We start from the raw sequence: 16,942 nt of genomic DNA, 5'->3' as shown, positions 1-16,942 counted from the left end.
GTTTTTTTGGTTAAAACCGAATGATAGTTAATTTTTATAAATAAAAACCAAAAATATCGAAAAATCCAAACCTGAAATCTGAATTGAGCAACTCTAATTTCCCCTTAGTTTCATTCACATATATAGAAAGCTGACTCTACACCTCACCAATACAAATTATATACAGAAACTATCTTTTGTTATAAATACTAGATATACAATTGAATATATAGTTGCCTTTTTTTTTTCGTTGAGCAACTTAATATATAGTTGCCAAATTAGTTTGATATCCGACTAAAAAGAGAAACTCTTAATTTTATCACATATACGTTTTCCATTTATACATCACGAATCTTGTATAGATAAAGTTTTTTTCATTGATTACTATAATTCTTTATGATCTACATCATGTTAATTAATTTATCCAATAAACCATCAAGATATTGAACAAAAGAGAATCACCATGTTCATTTGTTATGTGTTGGACCAAAATCCACCGTGTTACTTATCACTTACAAATAAAATTAACTGTGTGTTAAATCTGTTATTTAGAGCATCAATATTTCTAGGCCTTTAAACCATCCCTTAAGGAAAAATGGGAGAGGACCAAGAAGAATAATAGAAAAAATCTTTTATATAAGAGACAAATAAAAGTATCTCTTAGGGGGATGTATTCAATTTAGCATTTGATGTGATTTGATTTTTAATAGAGTTTTAGATGATTTTAATAAGTTGCAGAGATTTAGGTGATTTTTGTTAAACTACTCTAGAATATCACCTAAAACAATGGGATTTGAGTTTTATTTTTTTTAACTAAGAAACTCCACCCAAACACCCTAAAATCACCTCAAAACTTTAAAATCCCACAACTTAAAATATTTTCAATAACAGTGGATTTCAGAGTACTTTACGAAATGTCAAGTTCAATAACAATGGATTTTAAATGAGTTTTTAAAATTCATGTTTGAATAACAGTAGATTTGTCATTTTAATACAAATCACCTGAAACTCTCAGTTGAATACATCCCCTTAGATTACCATGACCAGAAAAAAAAAGAAAAAAAAAAGAAGAGAGATTTAAGGGACTCGTGGAGTCCCTAGGGATACTGATGCTCTTAGTCAAGACTTATAATATAAAGTTTCCTTTTTTTTCCTCCCGTTCCCATCTTTTGAAAAGAAAAAACAATTTCAGAAAAGGTCCCAAATTTGAGAGAATTTACAGAAACGCCCCAAAACATTTCGTATATATATGTAAATAAACAGCGCCACCTACGCTTACTCAACTCACCCTCTCGACTTGGTCGCTCACTCGAGAATGAGAAGGAGAGCTCGCGGGTACCAAATAGCTCCGTCAACGGAGGAGGAAGCAACAGAGATTATTACAAAGGAGGAAACGCTTCATCCGAACTACCCTTTTCTCCTGTCTTCATATGGTCTCAAGTCCTTTGATTCCCACGAAGACTCCCTCTCAGTCTCAGTCTCACACCTCGATTACGACGAGGATCAATTCCCTCTCAGTCTCACCATCAACACGGACTTGCTTGTCGACGCCAAAGACGTTTATATCGGAGAACTGATCGGCGTTGGTTCTTCTTCAAAAGTCTACAGAGGATTGTGCGTTTCTAAACTTTTAAAAAAGTTTGTAATTTTGGTTCTGTTTTTTCATCAAAATGCGATTTTGAGATTGTTGAATTGTTCTAAAAATCAATTCTTTTTTTTTTCTTCTAAGAGTATAGGAGGAGGTTTCAGGCTAATTGAAACTAGCTGCAATTTGAATTTTTGGTTATTTAGTGTTTCAAGTTTCTAATAGAACATTTATGTATGGATGGATGATTGATTAATAGGTTGAGGAAAGTGAACCCTGTCTCAGTGAAGATATTCCAGCCTGAAAGAGCATCTTCTGTTACCATTGAGCAGAAGAAGAAGTTTCAAAGGGAGGTTCTCTTGCTCTCCAAGATTAAACATGAAAACATTGTCCAGGTATGTATATGTTAGCATTATGCCGTCTGTCTTGTTGGTAATGTATCGTCAGCTGCCTGAGATCTTTTTTTTTTTAAAATAAAATGACAGTTTATTGGGGCCTGCATAGAACCAAAGCTGATGATAATTACTGAACTCATGGAAGGCAATACTCTTCACAAGTTTATGTTGACTACTCGTCCAAACCCTCTTGATCTCAACCTCTCCATTAGCTTTGCCTTGGATATCTCTCGTGGAATGGAGTTCTTGAATGCAAATGCCATCATTCACCGTGATTTGAAACCTAGTTAATAAACTATTTCATTTTTTTAGTTAATATATTCACCACCACACGAGAGGAATGAAGATTTGTGGAATTGAACAAAGTTTGGTTGGTGCTTATTTGTGGCAGGGAATATGCTGTTGACAAAGGATCAGAAACATGTAAAGCTGGCTGATTTTGGGCTTGCTAGAGAGGAAATTAAAGGTTTCATGACCTGTGAAGCTGGTACTTATAGATGGATGGCTCCTGAGGTGTTGTGATTCTCTTTCAAAAAACATTCATTTGTATTTTTCAATCTGGTACCCCACAAAAGATGTTTTGATTCTTTTTGGCTCAGTTATTCAGCTGCGAGGCGCTTGAAAATGGGGAAAAGAAAAACTATGATCATAAGGTGGATGTTTACAGTTTCGCTATTGTCTTTTGGGAGTTGCTTACCAACAAAACCCCATTCAAAGGAAAGAACAACATCTTTGTTGCTTATGCTGCCAGTCAAGTAAGCCAACATCTTTTTTTTTTTTTGACCTCACTTGAATCAATGAAACTGATCTATCTATGAATCTTTTTTTACTTTCTTCAGAATCAGAGACCAAGTCTGGATAATCTTCCTGCAGGAGTTGGTTCTCTCCTTGAAGCATGCTGGGCACCGGATCCCAAAGCTCGTCCTGAGTTCAAAGAGATTTCAGTTTCACTAGAAAATTTGCGTAGAGACTTATGCTCAGATGATGATGATGATGCTTCACCAAATGGTAATGCCAATGTAGCTACCGAGGATCCAACAAGCAAGCTGGTTCAGGAACGTGCTGTCTCCGACTGTCCCGGACTGAAGATGAAGAAGAAAAAGAGAAATAAAGTGCTGAACATGATGGTGGTTCCGTTTCTTAACATGTTCAGAAAGTGTTTGTCCAAGTGATGAAAGTAGGCAACAATACTATACGAACTTGATCATAGGGTAAAAAAGAATTTTCATTTTTTTTGTTGTTTTATGCTTTAGCTAGAAGCTTTATGTATTAAGCTACAACACTGCAAGCTTTCACTATAATAAGATTACTTAAATTTGATACAATACTTTGAAAAACCTAATAACACTACTCTTCTACTACTTTCATGTCTCTCTTAGGAACTCCTTCTACTAATGTCTTTGTCTGATAACTCCCCACTTCCAAACACATCCATTCCACCACCACCTCCCCACAGAGCACCACCACCCGGATTATTATTACCAACAGCTCTTCCCAACCCGAGAAAGTCGAGTGTTGTCTGCTTTGGATCAAACACGGAAGAGTTCCCCATCATTAGCTCTTTCAGACCCGTTCCGCTACTACAAGGTAGTCCAAGGCCAAGACCAAACCCAGTATCGTGACTGCTGCTGAGTTCCATAGGTGAAGAAGTAGTTGACACTATGCCTAACCCGCGAAGCAACGAACCACCTGAGCCAGTGGAGCCCATTTGGGCAGCTTTTTGGAGCAATGCGGTCGCTGAGATTGCTGGTTGAGGAGGAGGAAGACTCATAGGGGTTAGGAAATGTGGTGGTGGTGGATCTTGTATTGTTGCTCCGAACAGAGATGGAGTAGTCGTGGAGAGACAGAGAGATATAGGTTCGATGGAGGAAGATGGTGGGTATAGACTTGGAGGAGGAGTTGAAGAGGAAGCAGCATATAAACTAGGCGAAGCTGTCGATGATGATGCAAACAAGCCTGCGTACACGCTCTTGTTGTTGTTACTGTTGTGATCATTGCTCCCATTCAAACCGATCCTTCTCGGAGCTTCCTCCATAATGACTTGAAGAGTAATGTTTTCTGGAGATTCTGCCAACAGATAAAAAGGATGTTTAACATAAAGTCTGAGACTTTTGTAGTATAAACTTTTGTTAACTAATAAAACTAAAACGGCGCTAACAGACAAAAACCAACTAAACTCCAAAGATCATCTTGAAGTTATTCAAGGCGACAAAAAGTTGTTGTTGTTCCCCATTTTCCCATCAAGCAGATAGTTTATGTACCTGAAGAATCACGAATCGGCAAAACCGAGGAGGATGCGATATTGGCAGTTTCAGTCTCGTCATGCTCAGGCTCAGTCTCAACAGAAACAGCTGGTGCAGGAACTAGAGCAACCGACGGAGGAGAATCAACAAGGGCGGCGGGTGGAGATTTGAGCTCAGGTTCTGGGAGATGATTCTTCCTTGTGTATGTTTCAGGATAAAGCTTCTTCTTGGCACTCTCCTCAGCCAACACATCACAGAAAGCTCTGTGCGTTATGAAACTATCTCTCCTGCAAAAAATAAAACCCCCAATCCACACTTTACTAATAATTTTCAGACAACAAAAAAAGTTGAAACTTTAATTTGGAGTTTTTTTGTAAGAAAAATAAACGAACCTCGAAAAGAGAGTTCCACAATCGCATCGATACTCCTTGGTGCCGCAAATCTTGGAATGAGCTTTCCAATCCGATTGAACAGCGTAACTCTTTGAGCATTTCTCGCACTTATACTTCTTCTCCCCGTGTTTCCGACAAAAGTGTTTCTTGATCCCCGTTAGATCCCCAAGAGCACGTGAGGGTTCGTGATGAACACAGCCAGAGACAGGACAAACATAGACTTTCTTCTTCACTTCTTTGCTCGATCTCTGACGAAGCTTCCAGGGTAAGTTGTGACCGCGACGGTGAAGCTGGAGGTTCTGGTCTCGCTGAAACCCTTTGCTGCAGATTTCGCATACGAATCTGTTTGTCGCCATGAGAGTTTTTGGTGACAAAGCTATCACCTCCGCTTCTGGATCTGAAGTTTAATCCAATTATTGAAAAAAAGAGAGTAGATTCTGTAAAACCCGAAACAGAAGTTCAAATTAAAAAGAAAAAGTAAAGTTGGGATTTTTAGAAAAAAAAAGAGTACCAGGCATTCCGGGGAGGTTACGTTTCTTCTTGGAGAGGGATTGTGGAGCAGGTGTGTTTTGGTTTTGGTTTCCGGTCGAGGAGACGCTTGCATCGCCGGAAACCGTTGAGTAATCATCTAATTCAACCGGCATGTGGAAAAATAAGACACCAACTTCGACCTTCTTCTCCTCTCTTTCTTTCTCTCTCTCTCTATATGTCTCTTTCTTTCTTTCTTTCTTGCTTCTTGAGCTACCAGTCAATCAGCTTTTCTGTTCTACTTCGATTTATTTTATTTTGAGAACGGTGTAAAAAAAAACATGAGTAAAATTACCTTTTCACCTTTTTGGTTTAAAAAGAAAAGTCGTAGACGAGAGTGTGTACTGAAAAAAATGGCATGTGAAATGTACGCAGTGCCCAATGAATGCATTTTCAGTTTTTTTTTTAATTAGTATTTTTTTTTCTATTGTACATTTTACGTAATCAACTGGGGCGGGCATGTATTTAGTTTAGTGGATGTGACCTCGTTTTCTACCGTTTTCGGTGATTCGTGTGAAAATCGGATCAGTTTGCTAATTGTTATTCATAATTATATGGATTCTAAAGAATTCAACTGAAAAAATTATAATATTTAATAGAACAAAAAATAAAAGTAATTAGATTTTACTTGCATAGATTTATGATGACCATGATTTTCTTTTTATCTTCTAAACAATATATTGAAACGGTAAAATGTAGTCGAATACATATAAGTTGGTAGGAAACATTTTTTCAGGAGCCAAAGTCGGTAAATCTCAAAAATATTCCAAACCATGAGAAACTTATGATGAGGATTGAGGATGATGAAACAGGTAAGAGAAGATTTCATAATATAAAGAAAAAATGACTGTCGTTGTCTTGGGCCGAAGACAAAGGAGGTATTACCGTCCCGTTGTCGGACGCAGCCTCGGTAAAAATAATTTCCATTTTCGTTCTTGTTGAACGAATAGCCAACTCCGTAGAGTTAAAATTAAACACTCCAACTAATTTGACCGTGGAATTTGTCGTGTAGCGAAATGTGTAATCGCGTTTTGTTTTGTTCTTTCTTGATCTTTTTTCTGATTAAAGAAACTGAATACCCCCCAACTAATGCAACGTTTGTCTGATTGTATTGACTTTTGACGTTTTGGTATTATTCGTTCAGCTTTTGTTTTAACGTTTTCATGCATTGTAGGCGTCTGAGATGCTCAGATGCTGCCATGTGGTTCTGTTTATCTGAATTTCATCCGTTTGATAACACATGACGGTGACACGTTGAAGAGAAAAAAAAATCCGGCTTGGTTTTCTGCGTACTACCGCCAAACCACCTCTTCGTAAAGCTTGTTAGTATAAAGTAATTATCCTAGATCAATCCATTCATCTGATTGGGCCGGATATTGTTGAGCTGTATCCAGTCCATGAGTGGTTTTATTGGGCCTTGAATGGGGTAATGTGCTTTTTGTTTGGATTATCAATATTTCATCTTTATGCTCTGAGCTCGGCCCAAATTGCCAAAATATTTTTAAATTGGACTTGCAAAAATTAACAAAATCAGCTAAATAGGATCTATCCCGACAGTATATTTTTTTATTCAGCGAAACCCCAATCTCCTTCTGGAAAACCCTAGCAGAGCTCCGATCGCCCATCGCCATGGGGGACATGAACGATCCTTTCATGCGTAACCAAGCCGTCCAGGCTCGCCCTAAGGTCCAGAACCGATCCAATGTTCTTCAGCTCAAGCTGGTTCGTCTCTCTCTTTTCTCCGATTTATTCCTACGATTTACCTCTTGTTTTACTTAGCTGCGAATTTGGTTGTTCTGTTTCGGTATAGCCTTTGTCGATTGAATAATCAACTATTCCAATGCTTAATTTGTCCTTTATTATTGCGAGATTTGCTGATATTTTTACTATTGAGGTTCCGATGCTAGTAACGTAGATCGCGATTAGGTTTCAAATCTGGGGTTTATTAGAGTTTAAAAGCTCCGAAGCATGTTTGATGTGATGATGTGTTGTTGTTAATTTTGGCAGATGGGTCAAAGTCACCCGACTGGCTTAACCCCCAATCTGTTGAAGCTCTTTGAGCCCCGACCTCCATTGGAGTTCCTGCCACCTCCTGAGAAGAGAAAATGCCCTCCCTACACAGGTTTTACTTACAACTTTGCTTCCGACTGACTCTCTTTTACTGGCTTTAGATTTTTTATTTCTCTTTTCTGTTCAATTTAGGCATGGCTCAATTTGTAAGTCGCTTTGCTGAACCTGGAGATCCAGAGTATGCTCCACCCAAGCCCGAAGTTGAAACACCTGTATGTTTCATCTCAACTTGTCTCTCTATTATTCTAGGCTCTCAGTGACATTATTTATATAGTCTTTTTTGTTTTGTTTTCTTTTGGACAAACCAGGCTCAGAAAAGGGAGAGAATTCACAAATCACGACTGGAGAAAGGTGTTGAAAAGGCTGCTGAGGATCTACAGAAATGTAAACTTCTCTCATCTTTATTTATAATCATAGAGCCAGGCTATTTTTTTGGTGACTTTAAGCTACAATTTGATATTTTTGTCTGCTAGATGATCCGAATAATGATCCCAATGCCTCTGGAGATCCCTACAAGACACTCTTTGTTGCCCGACTTGTAAGTTACGCTGCTTTTTTTCGAATGAATTTAATTGACATGTCAGGTGTTTTTCTTGGTACTTGACCTTTATGTTTCTCTTGTCTTATTTCAGAACTACGAGACCTCTGAGAGTAAGATTAAAAGGGAGTTTGAGGCTTATGGTCCAATTAAACAGGTATGTATCTTTGAGCGTTCCCTAACAGGTTCGGTAAGAAGTCATCATGTTCTCTTTGCAGTATGCATGTTTTTACGTCCACAAGTCTATAAGGTTCTGAATTTCAAACAAAAAACTTTTCATCTGAGACTAGAAGTTGAGCTGTTTCTGATTTTACATCTGTGCCTTTTTCTCATAGCTTGCCAAAATAAGTAAGTAGTAAGAGATAGCACGGTCGATAGTTGTAATTTCTCAAACTTTTCTGCTCCATGGGGATTGGTTGAGATATTTCATGGCAACTCAACAATAGGAACAGGTATAGATCAGGTAACTTTTACATTTGAGCTGTCTTTTCAGACGATATATATTCCTTTTACCATGATAGTAGTGTACACTCACTGGTTTCATAGTCTCTGATGTATATTTTCTGGTAATCCTTCCTGGTAAGCCACTAAGAATATTCTGTCCCCATCATTCCCTATCTATTTGGTTCCTAAGAAAATGATTCATCCTACATTGGAAATTCGGGCAGTGATTGTAAGATCTTAAAATAGTAGTCGTGAGTATACCAACCCTTCTCTATTTTTCGTATTTTAAACAAATCTACTAAAACTTCTGTGTTCTGGCTTGAAAGGCTAGCAAAAGTATTATCCGCTCTATGAAGGTGATCTGGTAAACTAGTACATTATACATATTTACGTATGTGATATGTGTATATTTAAGTTTCATAAACGTTTTAAAACCCTGGTAAGGGGTCGTTAAACCTGCCATGGAATCCATTTTTCTGCCAATTCTTGATGTGGTGATGATGTGGAAGCCTGTTAAGAAAAAAGGTTGCATGTGCTTGTTTGACATGTCCATGTATCTGAAAGCTGGTTCAAGTTATCACAGAGTTTGTGATTTCTTGATGTCTTTGTTTTGTCAACTCGTCAGGTTCATTTGGTGACTGATCAGCAAACCAATAAACCCAAAGGATATGCCTTCATCGAGTACTTGAACACCCGTGACATGAAAGGTACTGGAAAATTTGTTTTAGTGTTCTCTGTTTCAAGATAATATTTTTTTATTGCTGACATACAAGCTCGTGATCTCTTGTAGCGGCATATAAACAGGGTGATGGAAGGAAGATTGATGGTAGAAGGGTGTTGGTTGATGTGGAGAGAGGTAGGACAGTCCCTAACTGGCGTCCTCGTAGGCTTGGTGGTGGTCTTGGTACCACCAGAGTTACCGGTGAGAAGACAGCTGGCGAGGAGGAGCCACAACAGCCCTCCCAAGCAAGAACATCCCGCTCAGAGGAGCCTAAAGCCCGTGAAGACCGGTAAGACAATTCTTTCATCACAAAACCCATGTATTGTCTTTTTCTTATTGTCACTCTGTTGTGGCTGATTTTGTCGCGGTGGATGCAGGGAGAAATCTCGTGATAGGGGCAAAGAAAGGGAACGCGAGGTGTCTCACGAGCGGTCTCGTGAAAGGTCTCATGAGAGGTCCCGTGAAAGGTCTCGTGATAGACCGAGAGAGAGTCATAGAGAGGAAAAGCACCACAGAGACCGGGACCGAGGTAGAGACAGAGACAGGGACCGAGAAAGAGAGAGCAGACGTGACAGAGGAGACAGAGACCGTCGTAGTCGGGATCATGATAGGGAGCGGAGTAGGAAAAGGGAACGGGACTACGAGAGCGGAGAGTACGAAGAAGAGGGTGAGTATGAGAGAGGTGGGTCGAAGCAGAGGAGAGGAGAGTCAGAGGAAGGGCATGGGTACTACGAAGGGCGTAGTAGACGTTCAAGCCATTATGAGCGTGAGGAGGAACAGGGAGGAGGTGAGCAAGACCGCTACGATGACCGTTATGGGAGAGTGGAGGAAGAAGAATACCGTTATGATGATCGTGAGTACAACAAGCGGTCAGAGCGTTCCAAGTCGCGTGATTATTAAACTTGATGGACGACGTTATTTTCTTGCGTAGCTATAAACAATAAACTTTTGTTTGTGTGTTGTGATGAATCTTTTGTCGGATTTCGCTTTTGCGTTTCTTTTGATTTGGTCTGACAATTTGTTGAATCTTTTTAAACAAGAACCATTTCAGCTTTTATCAGCGTTTTGATGTTAATTTATCAGAGCATAGAGGAAAATATCACCGCTGTTGCTCTCAGTCAAAGGTCAAAAGAAGTAAATTCACGGATTAGGCGGGAAACCTAGGGGTTAAAGTGTCATTTCAAGTTTCCCGCCCCCGCATGCGCTTCGTCTAATTAACACAACAAAATAAATAAAAAATAAGCGACAGTGTGTGTATTTTCAATTTTTCTAGCCGGAATTTACATTCTTCTACCGGCGATGGTTAGTCTATCTCACCTTTCCTATTGTTTCTGATCCTTAACACTCTCAAAATAGCTCGCTGTTTTTTTGGGGATTCTCCCTCTCTGCATGTGATTGATTGTTAGTGTTTAGTTCCTAATTTCAAAGGCATCGGTATCTCTTTTGACTCTTTTTTTTTTCGCTTGTTCTTAGGGTTCCGGTGATGGCCAGTGACGGTAAAACGGAGAAAAGTGACTCTGCCGATTCCTCCTCCACTTCTGTTCTCAGTGAAGAGGTTTGTTCCGGGTTTTACTTGTTCGAGAACTTTTTGTGTTTGCTTCTTCGATATTCGATTATGGTTTTATGTTTAAAATGTGTATTACTTTTGACTACCTGACCTGGCTCTCTTCTGACTCTTGAAGGAAAACCTCTTGTAGAGAAAGAGATACTTGGAGACTCCTCTCTTATCTCTGAGGCCATGGCTCAGAAAGCCAAATGTGTGAAGCTCCTGATCTGAATGATACCCAGTTTACTAAACTCGATGAGCTCTTAACTCAGACCCAACTCTACTCTGAGTTTCTCCTTGAGAAAATGGAAGATATCACCAAGGTAAATCACCTTCTTGCTTTTTTTTTTTTTTTCTATTGTTGGTTAAAGAACGTGAGTTTTCTTAATTAAGTTAGCGTGCTTTGCTAGAATGGGATAGAGAAGGTGAGACTCAAAAAGTGGAGCCCGAGAAGAAAGGCTGCTTCTCAGTCCGCCAATGTTAGTTTAATATATAAAACTTCATCTACTCCCATGATGGATATATCTTGTGGTTTTTGTACTTAGATGTTGGATGCTTTATTCAGATGAAGGCTAAGCAAGCTGTTGCTGCTATGATTTCAAGATCTAAAGAAGGTCATGAATCTGCCAACTCTGATCTGACGGAGGAAGAAAGAGTCATGAAAGAGCAGAGTGAACTTGTTCCTCTTCTGACTGGTGGAAAGTTAGTGTCTTATCAGCTCAAAGGTGTCAAAATGGCTATTCAAACCATTGGTTTCCTGTCACACCTGAAAGGAAATGGGTTGGATGGTCCATATCTTGTAATTGCTCCACTCTCTACTCTTTCAAATTGGATGAATGAGATCGCTAGGTACTCTCTTGACCATGCGTGTTTATACATACATGTCAAGCTTTGGGGTCGCTTTCATTTTTGTTTTCTTTCCCTTGTTGAATAGGTTCACGCCTTCTATCAATGCAATCATTTACCATGGACCTAAGAAAGAAAGGGATGAGCTCAGGAAGAAGCACATGCCCAAAACTGAACATGGGTCGCTTCCTACATCAAGTATCAGATTGAACATGCAGAGGATAATGCAGCTGTCTTCCGCACTCAGGAAACATTGGAAGAAGGTAAAGTAGATGAAAAACTTTTCTTAACTTATTATACTGAAGTCAGAGCTCTATCTAAAAGCCACCAGTTCTGAAATAATTGCTTAAGGGAATTTAAAGTCAGAGCTCTATCTTAACTTAACTTATTATACTGAAGGGAATTTAAAGAGTAATCGTGTTCCATTTCTCTCTTTCAAAGAAGACACCTCGGTGGCTGCTCTCACTCCGTTCACCACTCGCGAGTTCTCGCCTGCCTTCTCATTTCTTCGGATTTTGCATTCAACTGAAGAAGAAGATGTGGCGCTGCGTGTCTCGTAGCCTTGGCGTTCCTTCATCATCATCAAGGACCTCACTCTCTGGATCTCGCTTTCCTAGATTCTTCTCCTCCTCCTCTTCTGTAAGATCTCTCTCCTTAGTTTTTCTGTTTCGATCGTAGGGAATACGCGTGTTCGTATGGTTTTATTCAGGAATCATGGTTTTCTTTTGTGTTGATCGGGTCCCGTTTTGTAGAATTGCGTTAGTGCTTATTTTGTGGTATCCATGTTTGATCGATCATGTATGTAGCAGACGGGTGATTACACGATAGTGGATCACACCTATGACGCGGTGGTTGTTGGAGCTGGTGGTGCTGGCCTCAGGGCTGCCATTGGATTATCTGAGCATGGCTTTAACACCGCTTGCATTACCAAGCTTTTCCCCACACGTTCCCATACCGTCGCTGCTCAGGGTGGTATAAATGCTGCACTGGGAAACATGTCAGAAGATGATTGGAGATTGCACATGTATGATACTGTTAAAGGCAGCGACTGGCTTGGTATTCTCCCTCCTCCTTTCCCTTTTGTATTAGTTATTTGATCTTTGCTAGTTGTGGCTGTTAGCTTGCTTTGATTGATCTTGAGTTTCTTTTCTATTTTCCTTTCCTTTGTGTAGGTGATCAAGATGCTATCCAGTATATGTGTAGAGAGGCACCAAAAGCTGTGATTCAACTTGAGAATTATGGCCTTCCCTTTTCTCGTGCTGAAGAGGGTAAAATCTACCAGCGTGCCTTTGGTGGTCAGAGTCTCGACTTTGGCAAAGGTGATCGATCTTTTTCTAACCTCTTGCTACCTCTTATTGACCTTGTTTTGGGAGCTTCGACATATTCTTTTCTAAAAGGATTTTCTTTTTATTCTACCATCAGGTGGTCAGGCCTATCGATGTGCTTGTGCTGCGGATCGAACTGGACATGCTCTGTTGCATACCCTATATGGACAAGCTATGAAGCATAACACACAGTTCCTTGTTGAATACTTCGCTCTCGATTTGCTCATGGCTAGTGATGGTATGTGTCTGGGATATCTTTTCCTTTTTCTCTTGTAGCTTCTGTTAGTATTTACGCAACACTGTTATCTGATGTGCAGGTACTTGCCAGGGTGTTATTGCACTAAACATGGAAGATGGAACACTGCATCGTTTCCGCTCTGCACAAACAATTTTGGCCACTGGGGTGAGCTAAAATGATGGCTCATGTTTCTCCAGGGTTATGGCAGAGCATACTTCTCTGCAACCTCAGCACATACATGCACAGGAGATGGCAATGCCATGGTTGCACGTGCCGGTCTTCCACTCCAGGTTTGCCACCTGTTTCATTTTGAGTTAAAATTGGTGAGCAGTGTCTTTTGTGCACTAATCATTTATTGTCTAATAAATTTATGCAGGACTTGGAGTTCGTTCAGTTCCATATATGGAGCCGGATGTCTCATCACTGAAGGTTAGCGTCTTCTCCCCACATGCACGAATCTGATTGCGAGATAATTATTTAGTGTATTTTGCGACACTTACATCGTCTATTATACAATTGCAGGATCTCGAGGTGAAGGTGGTATCCTTAGAAACAGTGAAGGTGAACGTTTTATGGAACGATATGCTCCAACTGCCAAGGATCTTGCATCTAGAGATGTTGTCTCCAGATCTATGACTATGGAAATCAGGGAAGGTCGTGGTGTAGGTATGCTTCCCTTAGAACTAGGCTTTTTTGGAGAAACTCACATTGCATGTCTTTGAGCTGTGTCCTTGCTTAATTTTGTGATAAGTCTTGTTTATAATATTTTGGATCTGTTGCAAATATCGCCAGGACCGCATAAGGATCATATCTATCTCCATTTGAATCATCTTCCACCAGAAGTTTTAAAAGAAAGGCTTCCTGGAATCTCTGAGACAGCTGCAATCTTTGCTGGTGTTGACGTTACCAAAGAGCCAATTCCAGTTTTGCACACTGTTCACTACAACATGGGTGGTATCCCAACAAATTACCACGGCGAGGTAAGAATAGGAGAATAGGAGAAGACTGAGAAGAAGTTTTGCTAAAATTTGTAGCGTTAATCATGAAATGCGTCAAAAGCCTCGCAGTCAAGGTAATTCATTTTTTTTATTGTCGTGCAGGTGGTGACCATCAAAGGAGATGATCCAGATGCAGTGGTTCCTGGGCTTATGGCTGCTGGGGAGGCAGCTTGTGCATCTGTTCATGGTGCCAACAGGCTTGGTGCGAATTCTCTCCTCGACATTGTTGTGTTTGGCCGTGCTTGTGCAAATAGGGTTGCTGAGATAAGCAAACCAGGTTAGGTCACTTTTGAGGATCTCTCGAGACTGAAGTATCATTATTATAATAAAATATCAAAGGAATAGTCTCCTGTGATGTTTTTAATAGCCTTATTTCGAATGGTGCAGGTCAGAAACAGAGACCTCTAGAAGAGAATGCAGGTAAGAAGACAATCGAATGGCTGAACAAGTTAAGACACTCAAGCGGGTCGCTTCCTACATCAAGTATCAGATTGAACATGCAGAGGATTATGCAGAACAATGCAGCTGTCTTCCGCACTCAAGAAACATTGGAAGAAGGTAAAGTAGATGAAACATTGGAAGAAGGCTTTGTGCCATTGTGAGTTACAACATAAAGAATAGGCTCTGTGCCAATGTGAATTACAGTACAAAGAATAGAACTAAACTATTATAGCTGGTCCTTGAACACATTTATGGTAATTTCCTCTGCTCCACGTGATGACATACATTCCTACACTAAATCCTCGTCGCTCGTCCGGTTCTCTTGCATTTGAGACTGTGGTGGCAGCGGCCCTGAAGCTTGAGTCGTCAAGTGCATCAACTCATTACCAGTGGCAGAACAGTTTGTTGTTGTCATCGAACTGTGATGCTGCGGTTCCGTGTAGTGCAAGTTCTGCTGCGGTTGAGACTCAACGGGCCACTGCATCTGCGTTTGAATGTGCTGCTGCGGTTGAGTTGCAAAGGAGATTCCTGTTTGGTGCGGCTGTGAACCCCACTGCGTCTGAGTTTCAAGGTGCTGCTGCGGTTGAGACTCAACGGGCCACTGCATCATCGTTTGATTGTGCTGCTGCGGTTGAGTTGCAAAGGAGATTCCTGTTTGGTGCGGCTGTGAACCCCACTGCGTCTGAGTTTCAAGGTGCTGCTGCGGTTGAGACTCAACGGGCCACTGCATCATCGTTTGATTGTGCTGCTGCGGTTGAGTTGCAAAGGAGATTCCTGTTTGGTGCGGCTGTGAACCCCACTGCGTCTGAGTTTCAAGGTGCTGCTGCGGTTGAGACTCAACGGGCCACTGCATCATCGTTTGATTGTGCTGCTGCGGTTGAGTTGCAAAGGAGATTCCTGTTTGGTGCGGCTGTGAACCCCACTGCGTCTGAGTTTCAAGGTGCTGCTGCGGTTGAGACTCAACGGGCCACTGCATCTGCGTTTGATTGTGCTGCTGCGGTTGAGTTGCAAAGGAGATTCCTGTTTGGTGCGGCTGTGAACCCCACTGCGTCTGAGTTTCAAGGTGCTGCTGCGATTGAGACGACGTACCACCCCTCTGAACTTGCGCCGGCTGCAAGAAAGCGGTAGGGTTCTGCGTTTGCTGCACGAGACCGAGCGGTTGCTGCATGAGAGCACGTTGTTCCTTGAGTTCTGCATTTTCTTGTTTAAGAAGCTGGTTCTCATGAGTAAGCTCGTAGATTGTACGCACACACCCTTGGACAGCATCATCGATCCTTGCTTTCGCTTCATAAACCAGAGTAGTAACAGCGGTTTCCCTCTGATCAACGTCTAGGTCGGTGAGTATCTTGGTGATGCTGGCCGATCCGAATATCTTTTGAAGGCAAGCAAACTTGTTGAGGTCATTGGCCGGGAAGTAAGGCGCAAAGATACAGTTTTCGTGGCAATTCTTCCTCATTAACCTGCATCGGCCACATTTGTTCTGCGCCATTTATCTGAAATCAAGCAAGTATATGTTTCTTTTATGTTTCGAGGAAGATAAACAAACCAATGAGAAATCTACAGATTCAAGAACAAAGTAAGTAATTCGATGAGAGTACCTCGATTCAATTCGATATGAACTTTATCTTCTTCTTGTTCAAGATTATCTTTCTCGCGGATCTCCCAGTGCCGCGCGCTGCAAGTACGAAAGTGATAGACCGTTGGTTTGTTACGATGAAGATCTATTTTATAGTAGCCTTTTATATTCGTTGATCAAAAAGAAAATTTTGCGTTACACTACAGCCGTCGGATTACCCATCATCTGAACTCGGCCCATATTGCCAAAATTATTTCAGAAAATTTTGAGTTTCTCTGAACTCGGCCCATATTTCCAAAATTATTTCAGAAACCCAAACTATATTTTACAATCAAAGCGAAACTATATTTTACAATTAAACCCAGACTATATATATATATTTTTTTTTTCTTTTTTCTTAATTAAAATTTTATTCAACCCGAGAATAGGGATAAAGATCAGATTACAAGCTGAGTCGATTTCGTACAAAATAACCCGAGTTAATCTATTACAATCACAGTTTCGCCCATCCACTAAAACCCAGCACATTCCTCTGATCAGTATTTCGAAATTTTCAGAAATCGGTCAGTGTTCTCAACCGTCGACGATGACCTAGCGAGGTTCTCCTTATTACTGTGGATACCGGGATTTCCAAATTCATCTAAGGTGTAGCTAGCTTCCGATGAACTTGTCGAAACTCATAATCCTCACCGGCAATGAAGTACAAGGCAGACAATAGTAGAGAGGTTACAGAATTCCTTTCCAGAAGAGTTCCGAACCGAGCTGTACACACCACTACGGCGCCACGGGACAGTGCAAAAAGTGGGTTGATTGTAATCGCCACTACCAAACCAGAGTCTCAATAACCTACAAAGAAAGTCAAAGCACACTACCGTAGTATCAACCCAAACTATATATTACAATTAAGGCTTTTTGAACGGTTGGTTTTAAATCACAAGCGAACCCAATCTCCTTCTTCCTCTCGGAAAACCCTAACTGAGCTCCGATCGCACTTCGCCATCAGGGACATGAACGATCCTTTTATGCGTGTAAGTTGTAACCAAGCCGTGCAGGCCCCGTATGACACAAATTACAAAA

At 40.7% G+C, this 16,942-nt stretch overlaps 3 protein-coding genes and 1 pseudogene across 3 annotated transcripts; 3 read left to right on the top strand and 1 right to left on the bottom strand.

Annotated features, from left to right (window-relative positions):
- Window positions 1-1,276: 1,276 nt before the first annotated feature.
- On the top strand, window positions 1,277-3,274 carry LOC108828630 (serine/threonine/tyrosine-protein kinase HT1-like). The gene is made up of 6 exons (XM_018602377.2): window positions 1,277-1,593; window positions 1,824-1,959; window positions 2,050-2,245; window positions 2,351-2,472; window positions 2,559-2,714; window positions 2,799-3,274. The coding sequence occupies exons 1-6, from the start codon at window positions 1,295-1,297 to the stop codon at window positions 3,129-3,131; spliced, it is 1,242 nt and encodes a 413-aa protein (XP_018457879.1). The 5' UTR covers window positions 1,277-1,294; the 3' UTR covers window positions 3,132-3,274.
- Window positions 3,238-5,359, bottom strand: LOC108828629 (zinc finger protein ENHYDROUS). The gene is made up of 4 exons (XM_018602376.2): window positions 5,106-5,359; window positions 4,595-4,991; window positions 4,221-4,489; window positions 3,238-4,026 (listed from the first exon to the last, which is right to left on the bottom strand). Exons 1-4 carry the CDS (start codon window positions 5,236-5,238, stop codon window positions 3,335-3,337), a joined length of 1,491 nt encoding a protein of 496 aa, XP_018457878.2. The 5' UTR covers window positions 5,239-5,359; the 3' UTR covers window positions 3,238-3,334.
- Window positions 5,360-6,671: 1,312 nt separating this feature from the next.
- LOC108828069 (U1 small nuclear ribonucleoprotein 70 kDa) lies at window positions 6,672-9,952 on the top strand. Its single transcript, XM_018601627.2, has 9 exons — window positions 6,672-6,844; window positions 7,130-7,244; window positions 7,325-7,404; window positions 7,501-7,576; window positions 7,666-7,730; window positions 7,825-7,887; window positions 8,800-8,881; window positions 8,965-9,184; window positions 9,273-9,952. The coding sequence occupies exons 1-9, from the start codon at window positions 6,752-6,754 to the stop codon at window positions 9,793-9,795; spliced, it is 1,317 nt and encodes a 438-aa protein (XP_018457129.1). The 5' UTR covers window positions 6,672-6,751; the 3' UTR covers window positions 9,796-9,952.
- A 104-nt stretch (window positions 9,953-10,056) lies between these two features.
- Window positions 10,057-14,561, top strand: LOC108827835 (succinate dehydrogenase [ubiquinone] flavoprotein subunit 1, mitochondrial-like; annotated as a pseudogene).
- The last annotated feature ends 2,381 nt before the right edge of the window (window positions 14,562-16,942 follow it).

The sequence above is a fragment of the Raphanus sativus genome, chromosome 9, assembly GCF_000801105.2.
Source record: "Raphanus sativus cultivar WK10039 chromosome 9, ASM80110v3, whole genome shotgun sequence".
Lineage (NCBI taxonomy): Eukaryota > Viridiplantae > Streptophyta > Magnoliopsida > Brassicales > Brassicaceae > Raphanus > Raphanus sativus.
The sequence above is the reverse complement of the archived record's forward strand: the minus strand, read 5'-3'. Positions and strand labels throughout refer to the sequence as shown.

What these genes read in the sequence shown, in the direction of transcription:
- LOC108828630 (XM_018602377.2), top strand. Translation starts at nt 1,295, where the DNA reads ATGAGAAGGAGAGCTCGCGGGTACCAAATAGCTCCGTCAACGGAGGAG. An exon ending in TCAAAAGTCTACAGAGGATT is followed by an intron (nt 1,594 to 1,823) that starts GTGCGTTTCTAA and finishes ATTGATTAATAG; the next exon opens with GTTGAGGAAAGTGAACCCTG. An exon ending in ATAGATGGATGGCTCCTGAG is followed by an intron (nt 2,473 to 2,558) that starts GTGTTGTGATTC and finishes TTTTTGGCTCAG; the next exon opens with TTATTCAGCTGCGAGGCGCT.
- LOC108828629 (XM_018602376.2), bottom strand. Translation starts at nt 5,238, where the DNA reads ATGCCGGTTGAATTAGATGATTACTCAACGGTTTCCGGCGATGCAAGC. An exon ending in TAACCTCCCCGGAATGCCTG is followed by an intron (nt 4,992 to 5,105) that starts GTACTCTTTTTT and finishes ATTAAACTTCAG; the next exon opens with ATCCAGAAGCGGAGGTGATA. An exon ending in GCCGATTCGTGATTCTTCAG is followed by an intron (nt 4,027 to 4,220) that starts GTACATAAACTA and finishes ATCTGTTGGCAG; the next exon opens with AATCTCCAGAAAACATTACT.
- LOC108828069 (XM_018601627.2), top strand. Translation starts at nt 6,752, where the DNA reads ATGGGGGACATGAACGATCCTTTCATGCGTAACCAAGCCGTCCAGGCT. An exon ending in CACTCTTTGTTGCCCGACTT is followed by an intron (nt 7,731 to 7,824) that starts GTAAGTTACGCT and finishes GTCTTATTTCAG; the next exon opens with AACTACGAGACCTCTGAGAG. An exon ending in GAACACCCGTGACATGAAAG is followed by an intron (nt 8,882 to 8,964) that starts GTACTGGAAAAT and finishes GATCTCTTGTAG; the next exon opens with CGGCATATAAACAGGGTGAT.